This window comes from Hevea brasiliensis, chromosome 10 (assembly GCF_030052815.1).
Source record: "Hevea brasiliensis isolate MT/VB/25A 57/8 chromosome 10, ASM3005281v1, whole genome shotgun sequence".
Taxonomy (NCBI): Eukaryota; Viridiplantae; Streptophyta; class Magnoliopsida; order Malpighiales; family Euphorbiaceae; genus Hevea; species Hevea brasiliensis.
In genome coordinates, this window is record NC_079502.1 from 87,220,075 (window position 1) to 87,246,877 (window position 26,803).

Sequence of the window (26,803 nt, forward strand, 5' to 3'; positions counted from 1 at the left end):
CCTCCTCCCTTTTCCTTCTCTTTTTCTCTCTCTCCTCCCTCCCCCACCGCCAGCCTACCCACCCCCCTGCTCCCCCACACGCCGACGCACCTTCGGCTAGCCTCCCCTACTGGCGACGCCTCTCCAGCCGGCGAAAAAATAGCCCAAAAATTTCCTCCCTCATCTGCGTGACTCTTCATCTTCCTGGGTTGATTCCAACCAATAGGACCGGGTCTAATTCTCTACAGATTCTACTCCTCGAGAGCTTCTCATCGACACCTATTTTGCCAATTTTCATTGGGTCGTTTATGTGAATCAAGCCTAAAAAATTTTAGCTCATTTAAACTTTTTGGCTAGATTTCTCCTAAACTGTGAATCCCACTGAGATTCCGAGACCACCAGCACCCTCCACTCGTCGATAGCTTCGCAACGACACCAATTTTGAATTTTTTCGACATCGAAAATTCAGTGGGTTCTGCAAACTTAATAGTGATTTTTCGGGTCTTTAATGGATTTTTTTAATTAAATAAAAAATATATTCTAACTCTCGGTGTTATGAGCTTCGAGTAGGTGTTCTCGTTTTAAGAAGATTCCACCAGCAATTGGGATTGCATTTTCGAGTCGAATAGGCTGGCTACCGAACCCACTTCAAAAGTTGGTCAATATTACAGTGCTTTCTACCATATTCAGACGCCCTAGACATGTTCTAGGCATCAGAATTAGCATAAGTGAGCCCAAACTCTGAATTGCTCTTTTTGCCTAATACTAGATTTAGAATAAAATTCATAAAATATTTGTGGATAGCTAGAAAATTGTAATTCCTTTTGCAATAGTATAATGGCATTGCTAAGGATTATAGGGCATGTTTACAAAATTTTTTAGGCTAGTTTGGATGGTTTTTACAAAAATGCTAGCTTTAAGCTTTATAGCTGAATTGTGTAGTTATTTGAGTTTTGGTTGGTTTGGTGGGCCTAGGAGGGCAATATGATGTTGTTGTGATATAGGCCTGAGGCCATTGGATTAGAAAGTATTGTTTGAGTTACTTTGCAGGTTGGGTAGATTCTAGATACAAAGAAAACTATGCTGGATTTCTGGTATAAATTTAGGATGTTTTTGTCTCTTTAACTTTCTTGTTTTGTTTTGATATTGATAAAATCATATATATAATTATTTAGATGATTCAGGTTAACCCTTCTCCTCTGCCCAGCCGCTACAATGATCTTCAGTTGTTCTATGAGTAGGTATTGATTTTATTTATAATTTCAATATTATTGTTATATATTCAAGGTATGCTCATGCATTCACTTATAAATATGTATATATAGTTAAATGCTAGGCATGCTCTGGTGTTGCATATTTTATTGATGAAATTATTGTGGATGTCGCCTTAATGTAATTTGGAGTTGTGTGTGTCACACCTTACCCCTTTGTAAGGCATAACATGATCCCGTAGAATACCTAATGAACTACCGAACTTCACCTACCGATAACTCATTAAGTACCCTACAAAGAATTTTAAAATAATTTTCTTATTTTTGACAAGTGGTGAGCATTTTCTAATAAATATTTAAAACATTTAGTTAAAATTAAAACTAGTTAATATTTTTGGTCCATTTTAGTTTTTTTGCAAATTTTATAAAAATTTTGACAGAGTTCTCTCTGTATTTTGAGAAACCAGTTCTTCAAATACCTGTAAAAAGCACTTCTAAAAATGTTTTCTCAACAACTACTTCAACTTCACGATCAAACTCAATCCATTTCAACAACTCCACAATCATTTCAATCAATTTTTCAAGTTCAAAATTCAATAATCCTCAAAATACTAATAATACATTTCATTCAAATTAAATAAAATAGTTCCATTCATATTTCATTAGAGACAAAACAATTTATATATATATACATCATTACAAAATTTACATCAAAGGAAATTCAAACTAAATTTTTTTATTACAAACTTCATACAAACTTTGTACAAGCTGCTCAAGACCTTTTTACATATCCATACTTTTATATGCAATACATACATCAAAAGAAATATTTATAATTAGAGTATAAATTATACCCGATGACTTTAAGCTGATAGCTCCTTACACCTCAGCAGCTCAGTCTGCTGCTCCTCTAGTCTTTGTATCTGCGACAGCAATAGAAGCTATCGCTAAGTACTAGGACTCAGTGGTGCACAACATACTAAAATAATCTTTATGCAAAACTTAAATCACATTTATTCAAAAAATTTGACTAAATATGAGTATTAAACACAAAACATAAATTATGAGATTTTAATGCAAACCAAGTTCATTTCAAAGTATCAAAACACATTTCATAAAACCCACAGTTAGATCATGCCATTCGAAACAAATAGAATTTCAATAGCCAGAGGCTAAAGAGAAATCACATCACAAGGCTAGCTAGCTCAAATATATGGATATCCATTCACATCTTCTTCTACTGGCACACCTCAACACTTCTCCAGAGAAGGAATCAAAATTCAAAACTAATTACCCCCACTAGTCGTGCTAGTGAGGTGTTCAAATATATGGTCATGACACTGTGGTTTCAAAACTTATCTTAACAATTTACTAAACATTGTCATTTCAAATATACACAGTAACTTTCACAATTTAAATCAAACATCATAAGAATGCCATAATCCAATATTTCACATTATTCAAAACAGTATGTAACAGATAATTATAAAAAGTATACGTTGTGCACAAACCTCAAACGAGTCGCCTATTGGCCTTGACTCGACTCCTCGGGTTCTGTACCGGTATTCTTTTCCACTGAAACACATAATTTCACAGTGTTTTAGTACCATAACTTAGCATAAATCCAAAAATAAATTCAACTTCACTTTTACCTAACTCTAAAGTACTAAACTCGACGTTCTTGAAATTTTTGTGTTTCGAGTTACTATTCACTTCACTATTCAAGTCAATTTGTTGACTTTCTAAGGCTTAATAGGTATGGGAACTCCAACTTCACCCACATACCACATTTTGGTTACTAAATTTGTTGGTTTTGGTCATTTTCTCAAAACTTAGGTCTTTTAGGCAAAATTGCCAATTTTTAGTTTTAGAGTCCTAAGTTGCACTGTTTCATTGGTCCTTTTACTGTTGGAATTTGATAAAACTTTCTTCATAGAAAATGTTTCCTATTGTATTAAGTTTATTCTCCTTTTTGGATCACTCTAATTGGAGTTTTGTAGCTCAAGTTATAGCCAAAATATAGTTACTGTTCATGCTGCAGAATTTAGTTCTGCAGATTTATTGCTCCAACTTCGTTCAGCAATTTGATCAAGTTAAGTCCATAATTTGGTCTAATTTTCTTCATATGAAATGTTCTACTATGTCTTAGGTTTCCATCAGTTCAAGAATCGCCTAAATCGGAGTTTTCTAGAGAGAGTTATAGCCATTGAAACTTTACTGTTCATATAGCAAATCTGCAGTTCTGTAGATTCAGTGACTCAACTTTGCTCAGTAATTTGATTAGGTTAATGGCATAAATTGGGTTTGTATTCTTCATGAAAGTTTTAGGTCTATATCTCATCTAACCACTGGTAAAATTTCAAGTCATTTTGACCTGCCTAGCTCGAGTTATGACCAAATGAACAAACACTATTCATTTTGTCAGGTTGTGCAGAGGCATACTGTGATTTCTCAACTTTGGTCAATTTGTTTACTAGGTTTTAGTCACTTTTTGGGCATACTTCCTAAATGAAAATTGTGTCATTTAGTGCCTATTTTTATCCCCAATTGGTCCCATATCCATTGAACTTGTAAAATTTCATTTTTGGTCCGTCAAAGGAGATTTTGGTCATGCTGCCACCACATGACCTTATCCAATCCGAATTGGCTTTTAATTCCAACACTTCTAACACACCTCATTTGGTCACAAATGACCATTTTTCACTTCACATTAGGTCAAAGACACCATTTACAAGTTTTTCACATTTTTGGTCTCTAAACCCTAATGTCCAAAACCCTAATTCATGTCATTGATTGCATTTAGCTAATTAAACACTTATAAACATGCTCCCTTAACTCAATTAAGCTTCCTAACATGTTTAGCTTAAACAAATTTATACTTTGTCCAACCAAACCCTAGCTGTCCAAAATTCTATATAATCCCTCAACAAATTTTCTTTCCATTTTAAGTTTATTTACAAGCTCAATAAGTTAGAAATGTAAAAATCAAACTCAAATTATCAAATTTGATTACTAACCTTTTATTTAGAATTTCTTTTTCTTCAAAACTTTTTCCTTTCTTTTTCTTTTTGTTGTCAAGCTTCTTCCCAAGTGACTAGAACAAGTTTTGGTGAAGCAAGTATGGAAGGATTTGAGGTTTAATGGTGGTTTCAAAGCTTGAAGACAAGCTTTAATGGAGTTTGCAATGGTGAGGGAGAGAGAAGGATGGGAGGCGACAACAAGGAAAAAAAATGATGACCAAATGAATTTTTTTGTTTCTTTTCTTTTGTTTTTTTATCCTTATGGAAGACAAAAATTGAATTAATTAAATTCACAAATTCTTATTTTTATGGCATCATGCATGAGGTCATGCATGATGTCATCACCTTTTGACTTTTTTATTTTTTTTTCTATTTTTTTTCTATTAGTTCTTAAATTTAATTCTCGATTTCGAAATTTTCTTTTCTCCAATTTTATTTGACAGTTAGGTCAGGAGTCAGCTCTCGGGGTCAATTGACCAAATTGCCCCTCGTCGGTTCATCCCGGTTTGCAATTAATTCCATATTTCTTCCGGCTCCCTGACCTAATTATTTGACTGGCTTAACAGTTCTTTTTCATGATTTTCTTTTTTCCACTGTGTTCATAATGGTCCTAAGGACCGCAGCGTCACATTTTACGATTCGAAATTTGAGTTTAAAATGGCTTCGTAGTCGTTCCCGAGACGGTTACCCATCGCTGTGACTCTCGGCTCGTTTAACTTCTTATGTTCTGTTTTTCTTATTTATACTTAACTAATTGGACATTACTAATTATTTGTGTTTATGGTTTATCTAGTTGTCTTAAGTGTGGTTCTAATCCCCTTAATTGTCCGGACCGACACCGGTCACCGAAACAGTGAAATATACCAGGCTATACAAATGAGGGTGTTACAGTGTGTGTGTGTGTGTTAGCGTGCGTGTGGTGTGGATATAGATATGAGTATGAAGGGTAGTCACGACTGGAGCTTCACTTGTTGGGATCCGATTCTCATATATGGATAAGTAGGAGTGAGTACAGCTTTGAGTTGATCTCGCTGACCCCCACACTTGGATTATTAAGGAAAAGTCCAGCTTGAGTTAACCTCGCTAGCAGGTATTGGAATTAAGAGAGCTGTATAGGGAATTAGCTATCATATGTATATATTTGATGATATGACACACGGGTGTATGAGTGCTCCGGATTATCTTTTGTGCAAATATTGTTTGACTTGTTTGAAATTATGTGTGTATGTTGCATATCATATACAGGCATGCATTAAGTTTAGATAGTTATAGAAATTGTATTTAAAATCAATATCTTACTTTATGAGTCGAACGCTCACCCCTGTTCAACTATTTTTCCTCAGGTGATAGGTGGATTTATTAAAAATAACCTGCATTTTTTTCTCACAGGTTTACTAGAAAAGCTTAATTGTGGTTTTTATCATCCTTGTTTCAATTCTAAAACTCTGCATATACCACTAGTGTATTAATCTTATTTGGGATTGTAATAACTTAAACTTTTGGTGTTGTAAACTTATTATATGAATATGCTTGGATGCATTAGATGATTATTTTTTTGGATGAGGAAGTTGAGCTCCCATTTGATTATTTATCTATTTTGAGGATTGTGAGGGTGAGTTGAGCTCCTTCTATTGTTGTTGTACTGATTTACAAGTCGAGTGAGTTAAGGCTCTCTGTTGGATAGTCCATTTATGGTCAGACTCTGTCCGTTTGTTTTCTTAAAATTGGACTAAATTTATGGTCTTTATGGTTGAGCTAGGAATAGTTAAGCTTACTACGAGTTTCGAGGGCCTTATGCTGAGCCAAGTTCTAATGCCGATCCGGCCCAGAAATTGAATTTTGACATTTAGTTCACATAAATATAAAATAAAATCAATATATTGATATGAGTGCCATGAGCAATACAGTAATAATAATTTATTATTTTAAATTTTACCATAAAAATAAATCACATTTTTAAAATATTTTATTTTAATGAAATATTTTTATATCATGTAAGAAAAATAGGTAGTCCAAAATATTAATTTATATATTAATTTGCAAGACTTAGTTGATAAGGTTCAACTACTGGCCTGGTAGCAAAATTGTGCGTTTAATTAAGTATTGCATTTTAATTAGAAGCTAATTAATTATGAATTTGCAATAGAGATAAATAAGTTAAATTATATATATATATATATATATATATATATATATATATAGCAAGTAGGTATTTTCAAGAGATTGACATATGGCATTCTCTTTTATAGTATTATCTCGTGGCATTCTCTATTTTGTATAAATTATTATAAATTATTTAATAATCATTCTCTCAGTACTATAATAAGTAGATATTATTATAAGATAAGTTACGATATATTAAAATATATTAATTACATATATTTATATATTTATACTTATTATATATATATATCTATATTATATATATAAATTTTAATTATTTCTATTTTAAAATTTTTATTAAAAATTCGAAAAGTAAAAAGTAATAAAAATAAAATATGAAATAATTAATAAAAATTTAAATAATATATATATATATTTATAACCACGTGCACATGCAATTTCTTAGTTTATAATAAAGATGAGGGTAAAGTACACTTTAATATCACGTGGTTTGTGTGTTTTATTGATATGAGCCTAGGATTTTTTTCTTTTTAACTGTTTGTGTTATTACGCTATTAGCATTTAAGGATAAAATTATCAAACGAAGTTAATGTATATTGACGTGGCAAGTCTATCCGTACTTTTAAACTTTTGTAGCAAGTGGTCCACCTATTTGGCTATATAATTATGTCATAAATCTAATACGAAGTTAAGAAGAATGAGAGAAAATAAAATATGCTGATATTTATCCTGGAGGAAACTAATAGGCAGATTGACACATATAGTCAAATAGATGGAATTCACTTGTCACGTCAGCTTAAGAGTATAAAAAGATTTGTTATGTTAACATATATTGATGTCGTTTAACAATTTTATCATCAAATACTATTAGTGTAATAACACCAACTTTTAAATTAAAAAAAAAATCAGATCTCTAAAAATAAAACCACAATCACAAAATACTAAAACATAATTTTTTTTCTAAAAATAAATAAATTAATTTAATAAATTAATATAATTATTTATCTTAAATGCATTCTATTGATACGCCTTTAAAATTGTATAATGATATATATAAAAAGTGGATTGATAACAGGCTACGATGACAATGGTTGTGCTCTCATCAACGGTCACAAAGGAACAAAATGTTCTATCCTCTTGTCCTCGAACATGTAAGAAATCAAAATAATCTTTCCATAACGGTCCATTGCCATGTAAGAAATATAATTCATGATCTCTTATTATAATACTTTACCCATTTTTTTAAGAATAATTATTTTAGATTAAATAAATTAGATAAATTCCTTTTTCAATTAAGGTTAGATTTATTTTACTTTAATTTTATCACTATATATATATATATATATATATACTAATATTTATTCAAAACATGCACAAAAGAAGATTTTATTCTATTTAATCTTCTTAATAATATAATATTAATATTCATAACACTATAATTTCGTATTTTAATTAATTCACTAAAATTGAGTGACTTTTAAAATTGTGAGATCTCAAATCAACTCTAATCAATGCCAATTTTAAAGAATTCTCCCCAATTCCATCAAGAGCCCCACAAAATTGACATTTGACAACTTTCTATTTGTAAGTGATGAAAGCGATAAAATTCACATTTCATAACGGTTGTGTTATTGCATTGCAACTCAAATTTTTCTCTTATTTGGCAAAGCCATTGAAATCTAAGATTTTTTTCCCCATAAATAAAAAAGCACAACAACATGATTAAGCTTTAAAATCAAATTGAACTTTGAGCTTGACAAATTATTACTTTTTTTTTTCTTAAAAAAAAATTAATTAACTAAAATAAAGTAAGAAATAAAATCTTAGGTAAGCAGGTTATATATATATATATATATATATATATATTTTTTATATAATTAAATGTAATTGAGATTTAAATTTAAAATTTTATAAGTCTAAAAGTGATTCAACACTATTATATTAACTTTGATTGATAAAAAAAGTATTTATTTTATTAATATATATTTAAAATATTGTTATCTATATCAATTCACTATATCATTTGATAATATAATGCTATAATATTAGTGCATGATTAACTATATTTTAAAAATATTCTTTGAAGGACTAATAAAATAATTTCATGTAGAAATTAAATTGACAAAAATTTTAAACAAATAGCATTTTTCATCTTTTTTTTTTAAGTAAAATTATATATTTTCTCCTTGAAATTTGATGGTATATTTTGAATCAATGAGAGTAAAAATTATATAGTATTATAATGATTTCATGTCAGTATTTAACATGAAATGATAAATAAATAGTATTTAGACAAATATATAAATATGGTTATATTTTTTTTTTAAATTATAAGATAATTATAAAATTACGGGATCACTCATGCATATACGTTTACTTATTGAAACCCATATATATTTACATGTTCACTCATTATTGGATCATCATTCCACATAGGATATCATACATTTAGTAACTGCTTTACAATATAATTTCTCTAACAAGAGGCATGCATAAAATGATTCAAGAAAATAAAATTAAAATGATTATATATATATAATTAAATTTAGTGCTTTGGACTTAATATGATTTAGTTTAGCAGTTGAAAGTATATTATTGCTTGATAGAGCTAAGTTAGAGTTCTCACTACTTTAATTTCCCACTAAAAAAAATCAGTGCTAGGGAAATTTAGGAGGGTAGTTATGTCATTTCGAAGCTTGAAATTTCAAAACGGTGAAGAAGAGATAGAAAGCAAAGAGACAAGCGTGAGGAAATGGGACCAAAACCCAAAACCCACAAACAAAAAGCCAACCTTTTTACCTTTGTTGCTGTTGGTGTTGCAGCAATTATATTATTCTTCCGGAAATGCCTGGCCCATCCTTTCTATTTCCATGTCTCCCATGCGTTCCCCCTTCTCTTACTCTCTCTCTCTCTCTCCCTCCATCTCTCTTTCTCTCTCTCCATAGAGAGAGATAGATTCTAACATTGATGAAAATTAAATCCTACGCCATGCATGGTATCATTATACTCTTATGAATTTTCATCATGTGATATTTTCGTTAAAAGGTTTAATCTAATTTATTGTGCAAATCTTGTTGATATTGAAGTATATTATTAAACTATGTGTAATGTGTTATTGAATCATTGAAATCAAGCCAAATCTGATTTCAAAATTGAATAAATCATCCTTTATTTATATTCCAAATGTCATGATTTTATTAAGATGTCGAATCCTCTCTCTGAACGTTGCGAATGTGCATTCTATCTATTGACAAAAAAAAAAAATTATATCCCAAATGAGTCATCAATAGGGTTGGGCAAAATTCTGTTAAACAAAAAAAATCGGTCAAAATGATTAAACTTTGATTTGGTTTTTTCAGTAATTTGGTCTATTCATTTTGTTTTTTTTTTTCAAGAAAAAAATTGATAAAATCTAATTAAATAGTTTACTTTTTAATTAATTATTATTAGGTCTCAAATTAGAATTGAAAATATGAAATATAATTGAAATTGAGTTTGAAATGAGCTCAAAATAAGAAAAAAAATGCAAACCCAAAATGAAAATCCGAATTAATAAATTGAACCAAAATGATTTGATTCAATTTAATTTGATCTACTAAAAACTTTTTATTTGTTTAATTGGGTTTTTTTTTATATTTTCTTTCTAATTAGTTCGATTTCACTTAATCTACTAAAAATTTCAGTTTATTCCATTTTTTAATTTTTCTGACCAAATCAAACCAATTGATGCTCACCCCTGCTCATAAAAACAATGTTATTGTGGCATCATTTTATTTTTAGAGGTATAAGGGGGCAATGTCTAATGACTCTATGTTAACATTTTTCAATGCCATTAAAAAGAAAAATTTTTTCAGGAACTCAATAATAAAAGTCTCTCTCTCAAATTCCTCACTTCAATTTCTTTTCCTCCGTCATCCACAACATCACCTTCTTCTCCTTCATCACCCCTCACACCAACCCTCTATCTATTTCCATACGCTTTCACAATCTACAAAGTCCTTGACAGCCAATCATTCCTCTATTTCTCCAATGGAGGATCTCTATTAACGGGTCAATTCCAAAAAGCCATGGCCATGGGATGCTCTTTTTGCCTTCCTTTACCACAAAATTCTCATGGTGGTACTCTTTAACATCAGTCATTGTTGGAAACCACGGCCTTTAGTCCCTTACATAAGTATGAGTCTACGCGTTGGACTTGCCAGTTACCGGCTCATCAATTATGCCCTCCATTTACTGGATGGTGCGGAGGAGAGGTGATACGAGACTAATCAAACTTAAATCCATTTCTATTTTCTTTAATCGAGGAATTTTTTACACACAGTGAATTTAAGCTTCCTACTTGTGGAATTCATTTTGTTATTGTAGATTATGCAATTTCAATTTTGCACTTTGTAGACTCTCCTACTAGTGGAATTCTTCAACAATCATCGTGATTGAAATTGTGCAAGGCTATTATGCAAGATTCATTGGAATTTGTTTATGTATTTCTTAATTAAAATTTTATAATTTGTTGGAAACTTGAAATTATTTTGTTGGAATTCCACAATTTGTTTGATTGAAAATATATAAATTGTTGGAAAATTGAAATTTGGAATTTGCAAACATACTATCTCTCTTTTGCATTGATTTTTTTTTTTTAATTTCTGTTTTGACTATATGTACAATTTATGAGATTAGACGGTCAAAATTTTGAAAATTTCTTCGAGAAAGACAGTCAGAGGGGAGAGAGAGAAGGGCATGGCAAGAGGGAAAGAGAGGAAAATAAATTAATAAAAATAAAAAAAATTATAGAATACCTCGGTGCATTAAAAAATGGTACACCGTATATTTATATAAAAATAATTATATAATAAAAATAGAAAAATATGACCTATTATTTTATTAGTGAATGTGCATATATACCGAGTACACCTAATAATTTGTCCAAATACAAATAGGGAGGGAGAATAAATAGGGAACGAGTGAGAGAGAGAAACAAATGCATAGGAGAGTAAGGAAAGAGGCAAGGGTGTTATAGGAAAAAGAAATCACATAACTTGTTTAACCGGTGGAATATATTGAGAAAATTTGACAAAGGGATGAAAGTATTGTTGAAAATAAAATTGATGGATTTTTAATATATATTTTTTTAAATAGAGGGATGAAAGTGTTAATAATGATAAAATCTTTTTTTTTTATCTATGTATATTTTTTTAATTTTAATTTCTACATTTTATGATAATCAAAATTTTGTAAATTTGTTTTATATATATATAGAGAGATAAATGATAAATTTCAACTAAATCCTTGATATATAGAAAAATTTACAGGTCAATCCCTAGATTATTTTTAAGTAGGAATTTGGTTCTCAATTTAAATTCTATTAATAATAGTCTTTACGGTCTAAATTGGCTATTAACTGCTTTTTAATTTAAAATAATTTAGTATTTAAAATTTTATTTTATTAAAAAAATAGTCTTTATATCTAAATTTTATATTTAAGTAATTATTTATTTTATATTTACATGGTTATATATTTTTATTAAGTATTAAATAGGTAATAATATGATTTTTCAAACAATTAATTTAAATGAAAATTTAATTTAAAATGTAATTTTTAAAAATATTTATAAATTTTAAATAAATTTTAACTTTAACCGATATACATATATATGATTATGTATTATGAAAATAAATTACATTAGATCATATAAAAATAAAAATTTTAATATAACTTTTCTTGAAAATTATGTTAAAAGAATTTTATAATTATTTATTTATTAAAAAATATTTCTCTAAATAAAATATTTTTTTTATAAAATTCTAGAGCATGATATAAAAATTTTAAGAAATTAGTGAAACATATTGTTTGTTATCAATAATTTTTTACTATTTTATATTTAATTAATTATAAAAAATTGAATATTTTATAAAATATAAATATTTAAATATAAAATAATTATAATTTAAATATAAAATTTAAATGTAAGCATTATTTTAATTAATAAAATATTAATTAAAATAAATTTTAATTAAATTTAAGATAAATTTAAATATTAAAAATGTTAATTAGAATCAAATTCAAGATTTTTTTATGAGTTGTTATCCTTAACCATAAACATAAAAGAAATGAGAGAAATGAGTAATAAAATTAAAGGATTTTTTAAAATAGAAAAATAAATGAATAATAATAATAAAATATATGAACTTAATAGTAAATCAACCTATTTGTTTAGAGAAAATGGAAATTTAATTATTTGATTAATTTTTGCTATTTCATTAAAACAGTGTGTTTTTCATTACAAGATCTTCTTCCACTCTCCGCTGTCAGAATCAAGCAAATCAAAAAGCAGCACCTCCGTCCCCATTTGTTCTTGACCGACTCTACTCTCCACTGTCTACTCTGCCAATTTCCTCTCTCTCTCTCTCTCTCTCTCTCTCTCTCTCTCTCTCGCTGTGCTCTAGCGTTTCCACTCTGCAACGAGTCACAAGGGAAGCAGCCGTTTCCACTCTGCTTTCATACAACACAGAAAAAGTTTCCTGCTTTTCGCGTCTTGGCTGGAGAATTCTAGTGTTATTCCTTCCTCTTCTCTCTAGACTTTACGAAACCCTCCTCTTCCTAGGTATGTCATTTCTCTGTCACTCCATTTTTTTCTTAAATGTTTTCTGCTCTTTTTTTTTCAAAATCATTAACTTTTTCTCGACTTTTACTAGGATTTGTAGCATAACGTAGCGTAGCATTTATGGTGAAGCTTTTCTCTGGTTGGATTTTGTTTCCTATAGGGGATCGGTGGTCTATGGGTTTTGGATCTTATTTAAGGACTTGGGTCGGCTTTGTGTTTAGTTTAAGTTTTGTTCATTTTAGATCTAGTTGATTTCGTAACGTACAATTTTTGTGTGAGAAGAGATTGTGATAGTGTTTGTTTACTTCTCAGATTTATTTTTCTCTCTGTTTAGGGGATTTCACTTATCAATTGTTTCCTTTAAAATAACTTTAATGTTAACTGACTAGACAAGCTCATGGGTTTCTCATGATTGGCTCTAATTGCTAAAGAAATTGATTCAGTACTTGAAAAGAATACAAATGCTCAAAATCAAAGGTTTCTTTTAAAAAATAATAATTAAGGACTGAGTATGTAGATGCGACAGCAATAAAAGAATTGGTATTTCAATTTTTTTTTTTATGTGGATTTGGGTATAATAATAAAGATCAACTTCTGTGGTTATAACTAACTGTTCTCATATTGCCTATTGATTCCCATACGCATACACTTTCGGAAACTCTCAGGAAATGGGAGTGACAATTAAGGTATTTGCTTCCTCCAAGTTCATGAATTAGCTGATGGCAAGTGCCTGAAAGTTGCTAAAAAGGGCTTGTAAAATTTATCATGGGATGTCAATGTCATTAGGATACCGCTACCTAGATAATTAACCATTTTTTTTAAATGATTTTGAGCTGGAAATAGGAATATAAGGAAAAGGTGGCCGTTGTTTTGTTCTAAAATTAATTTGGACTTTTGCTTTTAATGTGTTGTTAACAATTGTTTGCAACTTCTGCAACATGTACCACTCGTTGAATATGCAGCATAGAAGTTATGTTTTTTTAATGAAAAGCTGGTATTGTTTGTTTGAAATCCTTGATTTCTATTGTAAAGGTTGTGAGAATGTGGACTTTTATTATACATAAAGACAAGGTTGTGGACCTTTCTTTATTGCTGCATCTGTTATATGGTTCTTGATACTTATATTTGGCATCATTTTTTATACAGTGCGTGCTGAAAGTATTTATGCAATTTGCCAATCGATGAAGAATTGACTTGGTGGTGTGTGAAGTCTATCAATTTGAATATCTGAGCATGGATAAAGTATCACCAGACTGTCCATACCCAGGATGCTTTTTCTGTGTCATGAAGGAAGGAAATCCAAGCAAACGCAGAGCAAGTATATTAAAATTTTTTAGGGAACTTCCTTCACAGGATGATGATGGCCAGGTTCTCCCAATCAGTGGTCTATGGAACACTGCCATGGCACATCCCAATGATCCTGAGTTCATTGAGTTGGGAATATTTGAATGCATGGCTGCACTTATATGGAAAGGCTTAAAGAATCGTCGATGGCTTTCTCATGATCAGAACATCTACATTCCTTATTATGCTGCCCATATTATTGGTTCCTACACCATGAATATGGAAGAATTTGCAGAAAGTGCTGTCCATGCTGGTGTAATTCCTCCCTTGGTTGAGCTTTTGAGGGGGAGATTGACATGGGTCGAACAAAGAGTGGCAGTACGAGCTCTAGGGCACTTGGCTACATATGCCAGCACTTTTCCTGCTGTAGCAAGTCATGGTGAAATCCTTGAGCTTTCCATTCAACTTGCAATGAGTTCACTAGAAATAGTTTACTCTCATTTTTACCAGTACGTTGACAGAAGGCTAAGTTATCACTGTGATTTGCTTACTCGTGGCATGGGAGGTGTTGAAATGGAGTCCAGGAAAGCAGAAGAATGGGCCAGTCAGTTGCAATGCTGGTCACTTCAGCTTATTAATTGTTTTGCTTTCAAGCCTGAGTTTCTTCCTACCATATGCAAGCCTGAATTCATGGTAAAACTGCCAGGCATGTGGGGTGGACTCGTTAATGAAAATTCACCTGCTGGTATTGGTTTATTGAGAACAATTTGTCATCATAAGCTTGGTAGGGGACCTGTTGCTAGCTGTCCTGGTATAATTGAGGCCTTGTGCAACATCGCTCGCTCATCAGATGATTGGCAATGTATGGCTATAGATTGTCTTCTTTGGTTGCTTCAAGATCCGAATACATGCCATAAGGTAAATTAAATATCTACATGTGATGTTCTTTATCTTTCCAGTGTTGTTACAATGAAAATTTGCTTTTTATTTTTGATGATAATTAGGTTTATTTGATTTTTCTGTTGAAAACTACTAAACTGCATGCTATTGAACTTTCTTCCTATCCTGTTCTTGTTCAGCACAACTTCATTTTTAATTCTGAATGTAGTAAATTTTGTTTACTATAACAGTTTTTGAACTCGTTTATGTTATCGAGGATGCTAATACTGATGTTTTATTGGACCATCTTGCTTACTTTGGAAATTACTGCTGGATTGAATGGTTACTGTTGAAGGAGTGAAACTTCCCTTCATGCAATTTAGTCATCCATGACATGCTTGTGGATGAATCATTCTGTTCTGTCTTCCCATTCTTTTCTTTTTGAAGAATTTCATTGAATCTTTGCATTCCTAGTGGTTTTTTTTTTTTTTTTTAAAAAAAAAAGAAAGACTCTTTTTCCTTTTTTGGTCGCTTGGTTTGTGTCCCTTTGCGAAGATTGGAGCTACAATATATTAGGGATAATTCATACTAATGGTCTCTGAGCTTTGTATTTATTTTTGTTGTGGTTATGAAAGATCAATTTGTTCCAACTTGGTGATTAAACTATAATTTCGTTACAATTAAACTATTGTCAACTGATTCCTGCAAGAAGACTATGATTCAACATGTTATGCAAGTTTGCATTCATAACACCAGGAGTGTAGGTCAAAGGCTTAATTGAAACGCCCTAATTTGTCTCTTTCTTCTTTTTAGCTAAACCCACAAGAATGCCAACATAAGATTTCCCGTGTGCTTTTTTCAGGAATAAAGTGATATAAGCATACTTGCAACCAAATTATTTTTGGATGACTAAATTGAGATTAAATCAAAATTTTATAATTGCAATGACAATAGTACAAATTTAGTGACTGTTGGTATAATTTACCTACAAATTAGTGAATGAGATGTTGTGGAAGACCTTTTGAACTCATTTCCATTAAGGAACTCAAGTGACAAGGTGCCTTAATGAGTCTGTTTTAAGGATCTAGACATTTTTGTATTCCACTACTTTTTTCATCAGATTACTCTGTACATTCTTTTTTTTTTTTTTGCAACAACCCATTGATGCTATATTGTTTAGGTGCAAAAAAAAATCATAAAATACATCAAAGTGCACACATATTTACATGTTTATACCCTTTACTCCTTGGGTGAAAGAGTGCTGAAAATTTGCAAATAATTATGATTTATAATATAAAACTGAATTTCTCAGAATCTTAAATCACAAGGCAGCTCACCTCATGAAAACTTAAAGGGATAATGAAAAAGTACATATGTGTGTCTACTGTCTATGCGTGTGAATGAGAGAGAGAGAGAGAGAGAGAGAGAGAGAGAAGCTCCATTAAGGTGGTTTCTTCAAATTTGTTGAATCAGGTCTTCTAGGAAGCACGGTTCATAGGATGCAAAGCGCAAACAATGCAATTTTGTATATTATTCTGAGTGTTGTAACATAAGTTCCAACTTCCAGGTGATCTAAGAATCATCTTGTTAGTGTTTAACTACTGGTGATCAAATTGTAGCAGTTTTTCATTTCATATACAAGGAAAACAATAGCTTAATGCCACAAAAGCATCTCCACATAGGGATTGTGTAATGACCACTACATGTTTTGGGTATTCAAATTTATGAGTATTTTTGTTCCCTTATTTTTACTTGACCTGTCTCATAGGTGATCGATAAGGCAGTACCTGCACTCATAGACCTTGCTGAGATCACAGCTCTGGGTGATCACAAAAAGCTTGGTGATTCTATTGTTAATGTTCTTCTGGATTGTATTCAATCACAAGGGACAGGGCGTAACTCTGTTAGTAACCGCACAAAAGAGCTGATTGAGGAACTTTTAAATTCAAAACAAAGGTTGAAATGGGAAAAAAGCATGCCAAAAGAAGATCTACATATTAAGCAGGCAGCAGCTTTAGTGGTCAAGCTCGAAGGAAATTCCCTCTTCTCATCTGGAAATATATCTGGAGCTGCATCGAAGTACTCTGAAGCATTGTCATTGTGTCCAATGAGATCCAAAAAAGAGAGAGTTGTTCTATACAGTAATCGAGCTCAGTGTCACCTTCTGTTACAACAACCCTTGGCTGCTATAAGTGATGCTACAAGTGCACTTTGTCTTCACAATCCTCTTAGTCGTCATGCAAAAAGCCTTTGGAGAAGAGCTCAGGCATATGACATGCTGGGATTAGCTAAAGAGAGCTTGTTAGATGCCATTCTGTTCATTAATGAATGCTCTCAATCAAATGATCCCGATCTATGTTCGAGGCAGAATAAAGTTCCTGACTATGCTGAGCGCCTAGTCAAGAAGCAGATGCGTGCAGCCTGGTTATTTAGAGAGGCAGCTATCAAACATGGGGGTGTTCACTGTGAGGGAGATGCTGTTGATGTTTATGGCCAAGACAGTGATGATTCAGAATGGGAAACGGCAAGCGAAAGTGACATAGGAAATGATGGAAGAGATGAAATGGGTGATGACGATGATGATAGTGAATGGAAGAATGAGGATGAGAGGAAAGATAAATATGATAAGCCATCCTTAAAAGGTACCTTTCAACATTTCTTACCAAGTAAATTTATATTTCTATGTGACTGTTTACCTGGTGTTTGAATGAATAACTTGCAAAAACTAAAGTATTTGACACTGATGTGATGTGTCCCATGAAGACAATTCTTTAACTGAGAACCACATATTATTGAATGTGAAAAGTTATCCTTTGATTGAGAAATTATTCAGTGCACCCCATGCTCTGCTTCTTCCTTTCATAGTCATACAGGTCTTACATATTTGTTCCACAAGTGGGTCCATTTAATTACGAGGAAGAGAGCAGTGCTCCAGTTAATCTAGTATTTCTTATTTTGACCCAATTTAAACAGAGCTACCATCCATCACATTTTGCACTTCTCACTGTATAGTGGTCCACTTGTTGGCAATTGTCCCTCCAAAATACTGCTTGCATCTTATATGGCATTTTTATCTTTGTTCAGCTTATGTTCAATTATGCAAGTGTATATCCAATTCTTGATTGAACTCCTAAATGTTGTATTGGACCCTTGATTTGGTACAGACATAAAGCATGGGTACAATATGCAGCTTGTGGAAGATGAATCTTGATTTGTAAGCGGTCTGCAGAAGAAAGCCATGAAGAAATGCCTTCAACTACGTTGTGCATTTGAGTTTGAAATGACTATTGAATCTTATTTGATTTCATGAGAAGCAGGTTCAATAGAAATGTGTAATTGGTCAATTGTGTTTTATCAGGTAAAACTGTTCTGTAAATTTTCTTATTTAATTTTTGTTCCCCAATTCTTCTTGTTTATTTCAACTGTAGAAAATGGAAGAAAGGTTTTGAGTGTAGAGAACAGTTTTAGATTAGAGTATGTGAAGCTATTTTTTGAGTGATATAAAGAAAGCTTTTTGTGTATATAAAACCCTTTTGGTTTATTTGGATGATTACATCAGTCTTCACAACACTTTGCGGCTCTTTGCATGATAGATTTTAACCGTGGATTGTGATGGAATTCACATGGAACTCACTGTAATCATTAGTTATAACAAAATCGATGTACATACATTAGTTATATTCTAAAATTTCTCACTTTGAATGGAACTGGGGAAAATAATATTACTCAGAGGAGGATTCCATGTGGGAAACAAGATGCAGAAGAAGATTAGGCAGCTGAGTGGGAAGACTAAAACATAGAGAATTACAAGGAAAGCCTAAATGATGTTGCTTAGCAATCCAATCAGCCGCCAAGTATGCCTGTCTTCTGACTCAGTTGAATGACGAAAATGTGACTTGACCAACTTTAATTTTTACTTTCAATGCTTATCATAAATATAATAATTTGCAGAATATAACAGCATGGCGTGATAACGTCCATCGTCCATCGAACTAGGTGCTGTGGCTTTGTTGTTGTTGTATTTGTATTTAATTTTTAGAGTACTCTTTTTAATTTTGTATCACCCATACTTGTTATCTCCTAAATAAGATTTATTTTTCTTAAATGTTGCTTAAGTAAGCTCTTAGGTAGGAATAACAATAGGTTGAATATCTATTTGATTCAGTTTTAAACCATATTAAAGATGAGTTTGTGAAATATATGATCAGGTATGAAATGAATTTGGATTTAAAAAATAAAATTTTTATTTCATATGTTATTTTTATTTATATATATATTCAAAAAATTTTGGAATTATTTTTAGGACGAATTGAAGAGCTTTGGTAATTTAATATAAAATTTAATTAAATTTTAAGTTTGAAATGGGTGATTTCGTAAGCATCGAATCAGTGGTTGACATCCCTAGACCCTTAAGTAACCGGCAGGTTTCTAATAGCACATTACGACGTGTTCATTAGGAATAATTATTTAGACCCTATTCGATAATATTAGTTATTATAGTAATTATTAATTATTTTAGTAATTATTAACTGTTTTAATAATTATTAATTATTGTATAGTGAATTATTAGATATTAACTATTAGTTATTTGATATGTATAAAGTTATTTAAAACAGAAATGTTGGATAAAAATAATTACTAGATTAATTATTAATTGTAAAAATAATGGTATAATCTTATTGACTTTAAAATACTTCCTCAACCTCAAAAAGTTAAAAATAACTTTTTATGAATCACTCTTTAAACCTTTTAAACACTAGTATAAACTAAGGGTGAGTAGATTTCGATTCAAACCGAAAAATCGAACCGAACAGAATTAATTCGGTTCAATTGGTTCAATTTTAAAAGTCAATCAATTCGGTTCGATTTTATATTATAAAAATTTCTGTTATTTCGGTTCAGTTCTTTTTTGAAGAGGAAAAAATTTGTCAAACTGAACTGAATAGTAATTTTATATATTCAAATCGAACTAAATCGAACTGAATCAATTTTTGAATTGATTTATTTTTATGGGAAATTTATGAATTATATTTAATTATGTATATAAATTGTTTAATTTCATTGATTAATAGTTATTAGGTTCAAATCAAAGTCAAAATTAGATCAAATAACTTGAAAATCAAGTCTAAATTTAAAAATAATCAAAAATTAAAACCGATCATTTTGAACCGAACCGAACTGAAATAGAGCGGTTCGGTTCGATTCGATTTTTTATTCATTTCAGTTCAATTTCTAAAATATGTAATTTGGTTTTCATAATTTAATTCGATTCGATTCGGTTTGAACCGAATACTCACCCCTAATATAAATATTATGTCACCGAATAGTATAAATATAAATAAAAGAGGTAGTATTTTGACTATGGTCGAAACATTAAATACTACTTTAAAAGTTATTACTGAACATGACCATAATAGATGAATGGTTTCATATATATGAAATATAAATAATAAATCAATAATATATATGGTCTTAAAAAATTATAATTATCAAATATTTTTTTTTTTAAAAAATCTTAATAACCACATTCGTATTAAATTCAATTTAAAACTTAATTATTTTAAAAATGATTCTGATTAAAATCCATTGATTGTCATTAAAGTGTTTCCTTTTGTCTACTTAAGTTTTTACAAGTCATTCTTTTAGTTTGTTCTTGAATTTTCATATAAATTAAAGTAAAATTTTAAATTTAGTACCATGATGGTATTTTTTTTTAATTAATACTAAATATTTTCAAATAATTAAATAGATATTTTTAGTCTCATCTAACTTCATAATTTAATAAATTAAGAGATTTAAAAAGAATATGTATTAATTATTTTTTACAAAAATTAAAAGATCAATAGCTTAGAATTTATTAGGAAATTAAATAAATCTTATTTCAATGTCTCAATCGTTGGTGGTGCGCGCGTGTATATATATATATATATATATATATATATATATATATATATAATTATTTAAATTAAAATTTTATATATTTTTATTATAAAATTATAAAAATTATTTGTAATTTTATATTGATTAAATTTGTCAACATATTGTCCTTCTTATTATCTACATAATTTTTATAACAAATATTTTCTTATTCAGATTAAAATTACTATTAATACACACACTAAATAAATTTTCAAAAATTATAATAAAATCATTTCTCTTACTTCCAAATTTTTTAAAAATTTCATTTCCTCTAAAATTATTATTCGTAAAATGTTAACTATAAATAATGTTAGTATTTTATTTTTTTTAAATTAACTTTCAATATAATTTAATAAAAAAATAAATATGATACTCAGTGGATGAGTACTATAAACTTTCATTAAGTGATACTCTTACTGTTTTTTTCATTTCTTTTAAAATTTCTAAACTTTTGGTCATTTTTTTCTTCCCTCTTTGATAATTAGCTTTTTTCTGTCTTTTTAAAATTGAAATTTAGGTTTTGAAATAGAAAAAGGAATTTGGCTTATTATTTTTGTTTATAGCAATTTTTTTTATTTTTCTATATTATTTTCAACAAATTAAATTTTAATAGTATATTTAAATAAAAAAGAAGTTCAAAAGCTCAAACAAAATTAAAAGACAATGGCTAATAAATATATAACACCTTAAATAAAGGACTCTAAAACGACTTTGACCTAATTAATAAGAAAACAATCATAAAAATAAATAAATACATGAAATCATAAATTAACTTTTAAATTTATATAATATTTTTTTTTCTTTTTTTCTTATTTAAGATTACAATTATTTTCTGCGTAAATTATATTTAAAGTATTTCATATGTGAAATAGATGAAATCTTACTTAACGTATAAGGAAAAAATTTTATGTGAGGATCATTTTTCGAAGTTTGAAATAATTTTGAACTAATAAATATTAAACGGAATAAATTATAATGATTCTTAGATTTAATTGAGTTAAAATCATCAATAATTGAAAAGATTATAAGAATTACTTCTCATATTTGATTGCATTATTATTGTTATTTATAAATCAACATATTATTAGAAATAAAATAAAGTTTAAATTGAAATAAATATCACAGCCCAGAGTTCCCTACTAGATAACTCTAACTTAGCTATTAATAACAAGATCATATATCATTTTTATAAACATATTAATTTAATTCCAATTAAAATAGAATTAGAATTTTGCTTTCTACCATATAATGGAAGAATTCAAGTATATAGATTATAGATAGCTTATATATATATAGAGAGAGAGAGAATTCCAAATAATCTAATAATATATCACCATACAGCTAGCCCAAGATAAATGTTCAATTTCCACATACATAAATCCATGGGCGGATTTAGCATGCCTCACAGCCCCCTTGAAATCCATCATGTAATTAGCTTTTACTTGCTAAATTTATTAATTTTACTTTTACAATTTGCTTAATTTCTTTTTTTTTTTTAAAGAAATGGAGGTTTGAACTTAAGAGATTTAACAGCTCTAAATCTAAGATCATGAATTAAAACTTATTGCTTAGACTAAATATAAATCACTATTTTAATTTTAATTAAAATGTTACTAAAATTTAAAGAATAAATAAAATTTCCATTAAATTAAATTAATTTATCCATTATAATATATATTTTTACCAAATTCATTCTCATTACTGACAATTCCATTCTTAAACTAAAGAAAAAAAAACCTCTTTTATGTATATTATAAAACTTTCATATTTATTACATATTAATTTTTTTTTTTCAATTGTCTTTCCAATAAGAAAAAATTCCCAAAGAAAAATCATTGCTATTACATTCACTCTCACGTGATAATTCAAATAGTTAATTACAAAGTTAATGAATGGCTTATAAAAAATTCTAATAGGTTTTATTACTTTCATTCTTAATATTTATATTTATTTTTATTTGAATATGCATGTATACCTCGATATATATATATATATATATATATATATATATATATTGTTCTCACAGACTAATTTTTTTTTTCTCTACAGATCTGCTCATAAATCAATTTCTGGACAGGGAATAGGGATCTCATGCATGTGAAGCAAACAGATTAATACCATTTGAACTTACAAGGGTCGTTTTAATTGCAAGAGATGTCTATCGGTTCATGATTCTCTCTACCCTTCCTCTCTTAGTTCCGAAATAATATAGTACAAGCCAAAAACAGGACATAGTAACCTTTTTGTTAGATTGTATCTCTATGCAGGAAACAACAAGAAAATCCAACTACAAAGCCAAGAAATCTCCTCCAAATCCAACCTCTTTTGGAACCCGTCCTTATTGGAGTGTTCAGGCACTGATCAATAACACCATTAACAATTTAAAGCAAGAGACTGGGTTTTCGAGCTACGGTGGAGCAACTCACACCAATTCTGCCAAAAGCTGTTGATGTGACTAGTTGCCGGGCATGGTCTAAGTTCAAGATTAATAAAATTTAGACGTTCTGCATGAAATGACAAAAAACTGCCAAGTCGTGGAGTAAAAAAGCCACCAGAAAACAAAAACAAACCCTGACGTAACTAGACTATTCCCACCCCAATCTAAACGCAATAGCCAAGTAGCAGACTCTCTTCTTCTCACTCTTCACATTCTTCTCCTTCTCCCAGCAGATTACAATCCCAACTTCTTCCTTCTCCAAAATCACTTTCATTCTCCCAAATGACTAGCTGAAGCCTTTTTGTATTTTAGCAAAGTCTCATCTCAATCTCTATTTTTTACTAAAATATTTGTAAGCTCTATATTAAGAGGAGAAATTGTTGGCTTCAAAAATTTTATCAAGTTTGAGGTAAAAAATCTTTTCGTATCTCTTTCTTGTATAGTTACTCTTTATTTATTTATTTCTCTGTTCAATGTTTTGAGTTAATAAGTTTAATTTTTTAGTATAAAAATTTGTATTTATAAATTATAACCAAAAAAAATATATTATTTGTAGGTTTAAATCTTTATTGTATAATTTGCAGAGAGATTTGGTGATCTCAACAGAGGTAAGTACATTTTTAAATTTTCATTTTGTTCTATTTCCAGCAAATGGTCATGGGGATTAATAATAAATGAAAATAATTATTTAAAATATTTATTTAAATCATTATTAACTTATTATGTAACCTTGTAGATATTGAGACAGTGAAATATTATAAATTAATATTAATTAAATGACTATAAATTTGCATAAGTGAATTAATAAATTAGCTGAAGTTACCCATGTTATTTGAGAGCCATGCTATGATGAGTTAATAAATAAACTACCAGAATATTGTCTCCAGGGCAGGCAGTATGGGGGGCAATGGTGTCGTTAATTTGTTTTTACATAGTTGAGTGATAAGATCAAGAGACGATTCAGAATGGAGCAACCGAATCCACGCCAACCCCACCAAAAGAACGCACTTCATAATATCTCTCCCTCAGAGTGAGGGAAATTGGCCTCAACAATATGCAAAACTAATTGATTTATGGGATCGGCGACACCAGTTTATTGTTTCAGGGCAACCAGCATCGCAACCGCACGATTATCATTCACAATACCTGAAGTGGGATGGACAAATCGCAAAACGTTGCATAACAGTCACTGGAGCTGCTGTTGGTTCAGGGGTAACACTGATTACACTGGACTTTTATTTAATTTATTTGCATTCTTGTATTTAATTCAAGAAAAAAAAATTTGAGAGATCAAGTGGATTGGCATTAAATACAGAATAATCGGGGTAGTAGAGTTATTTTATATATAAAAATTAAGTTATTTTACTAAAATATCCTTTAGACTATTTCTGTAGGAGAATGCAGATATTTGAAATTTAAATTTTAAATTATATCTGTTGTATTTATTATAGCTATAATTTCAATACAAAATAAAATTTTCATTTACTTTCTCTCTCTTTTTTTTTATTATCTTTTTTTTTTAAACTAGGTTTAGAGCACATTTAGAAAAAAAATTATTTATGTAAATTAAAAAAAAAAACTTAAAAATAAATAATAATATATTTTTATTTATTTATTTTTATTTTAGTGTGTAAATTAATATTAAAAAAGTATAATATATATTACTTTATTATAATTAAACAAATGATCACTCTAAATTTAAATTGATTAAATTAACTCTATTAAATTAATAATATAAATTGACTAAATTGATTCGATTAATGTATATATAATAATAAATAATTAATTAATACTATAATTTTAAATGAATTCAATTGTCTGAAAGATATATTTAATTGAATCATTTAAATGGTAATTGATACAGTTGATCTAAATATATTTGAATAATGTGACATAATGTGACATTTCGTATACTTAATTGATTCAATTAATTAAAATATATATTCAATTGAATCATTTAAATAATAATCGTCACAATTGGCTCAAAACATTTATGATCAGTTGATTCAATTGACTCAAAATATATATGGTCAATTGACATAATGTGACATGTTATATAATTAATTGATTCAATTTACTCAATTAATGGCTAATAATAATCGTCACAATTGACTCAAAATATATATGGTTAATTGATTCAATTGATACAAAATATATATGATCAATTGACATAATGTGACATGTTATATAATCAATTAATTCAATTTACTCAAGTAAGGGCTCAATTGACAAAAATATATGATTAATGTAACATGTCACATACTCAGTTGATTAAATTAACTGAAATATATGATCAATGTGACACGTCACATACTCAATTGATTCAATTAACTAAAATATATATTTCATTGAATCATTTAAATGATAATTATCACAATTAACCTAAAATATATATGATTAATGTGACATTGTACTCAATTAATTGTTCAATTGACTAAAGTATATGATCAATGTGATATATCATATATTCAAAATGATTCAATTGAATCAATTAAATGATAATTGTTATAATTGACTTAAATATATATGAGTATGACCAATGTGATATTACACGTAATCAATTGATTCAATTAACTCAATTAAAAACTCAATTGACTAAAATAAATGATTTTGGTGACATATTACATACTCAAATTGATTTAATTGATTTAAATATATATTTAATTGAGTCAATTAAATAGTAATTTTTGTAATTTGCTTAAATATATATAATTAATGTGACATGTCACATACTCAAATTGATTCAATTGACTCAAATATATATTTAATTAATTATAATTTTTGCAATTGACTCAAATGTATATAATTAGTGTGACATTACACATAATCAATTTGATTTAATTAACTCAATTAAACACTCAATTGACTAAAATATATGTTTAATGTGACATGCAATATACTCAAATTAATTCAGTTGACTTCAATATATACATTCAATTGAATCAACTGAATTATAATCTCGCAATTGACTTAAATATATATGATTAATGAGACCTTGCATGTAATCAATTGATTCAATTTACTCAATTAAAAGCTTAATTGACTGAAATACATAATCAATATGACATGTTAAATACTCAAATTGATTCAACTGACTCAAATATATATTAAATTGAATCAATTAAATTATAATTTTTGCAATTGATATAATCAATGTGACATGTCACATGCTCAATTTATTTAATTGATTAAAACATATATTGAATTGAATTCATATAGATTCATACCTATTTACTCAAACCAAACAAACATATTAATTTATTTGTCACTGCCTAATTTAATTTTGTATCATAGATTAAATTTAAATTAATTTTAAATTGAATAATAATTAATTAATTTAATTTAAAT

The 26,803-nt window shown here is 29.0% G+C and overlaps 1 protein-coding gene across 1 annotated transcript; it reads left to right on the forward strand.

Annotated features, from left to right (window-relative positions):
• The first annotated feature begins 12,613 nt into the window (after window positions 1-12,613).
• LOC110649333 (uncharacterized) lies at window positions 12,614-18,652 on the forward strand. The gene is made up of 4 exons (XM_058154307.1): window positions 12,614-12,936; window positions 14,083-15,138; window positions 16,868-17,741; window positions 18,264-18,652. The coding sequence occupies exons 2-4, from the start codon at window positions 14,170-14,172 to the stop codon at window positions 18,308-18,310; spliced, it is 1,890 nt and encodes a 629-aa protein (XP_058010290.1). The 5' UTR covers window positions 12,614-12,936; window positions 14,083-14,169; the 3' UTR covers window positions 18,311-18,652.
• The last annotated feature ends 8,151 nt before the right edge of the window (window positions 18,653-26,803 follow it).

Excerpts from the sequence above, each read along its gene's own strand:
- LOC110649333 (XM_058154307.1), top strand. The coding sequence starts at position 14,170 with ATGGATAAAGTATCACCAGACTGTCCATACCCAGGATGCTTTTTCTGT. Across the intron at positions 15,139-16,867 it reads ATCCGAATACATGCCATAAG|GTGATCGATAAGGCAGTACC; the intron begins GTAAATTAAATA and ends CCTGTCTCATAG. Across the intron at positions 17,742-18,263 it reads TGATAAGCCATCCTTAAAAG|ACATAAAGCATGGGTACAAT; the intron begins GTACCTTTCAAC and ends GATTTGGTACAG.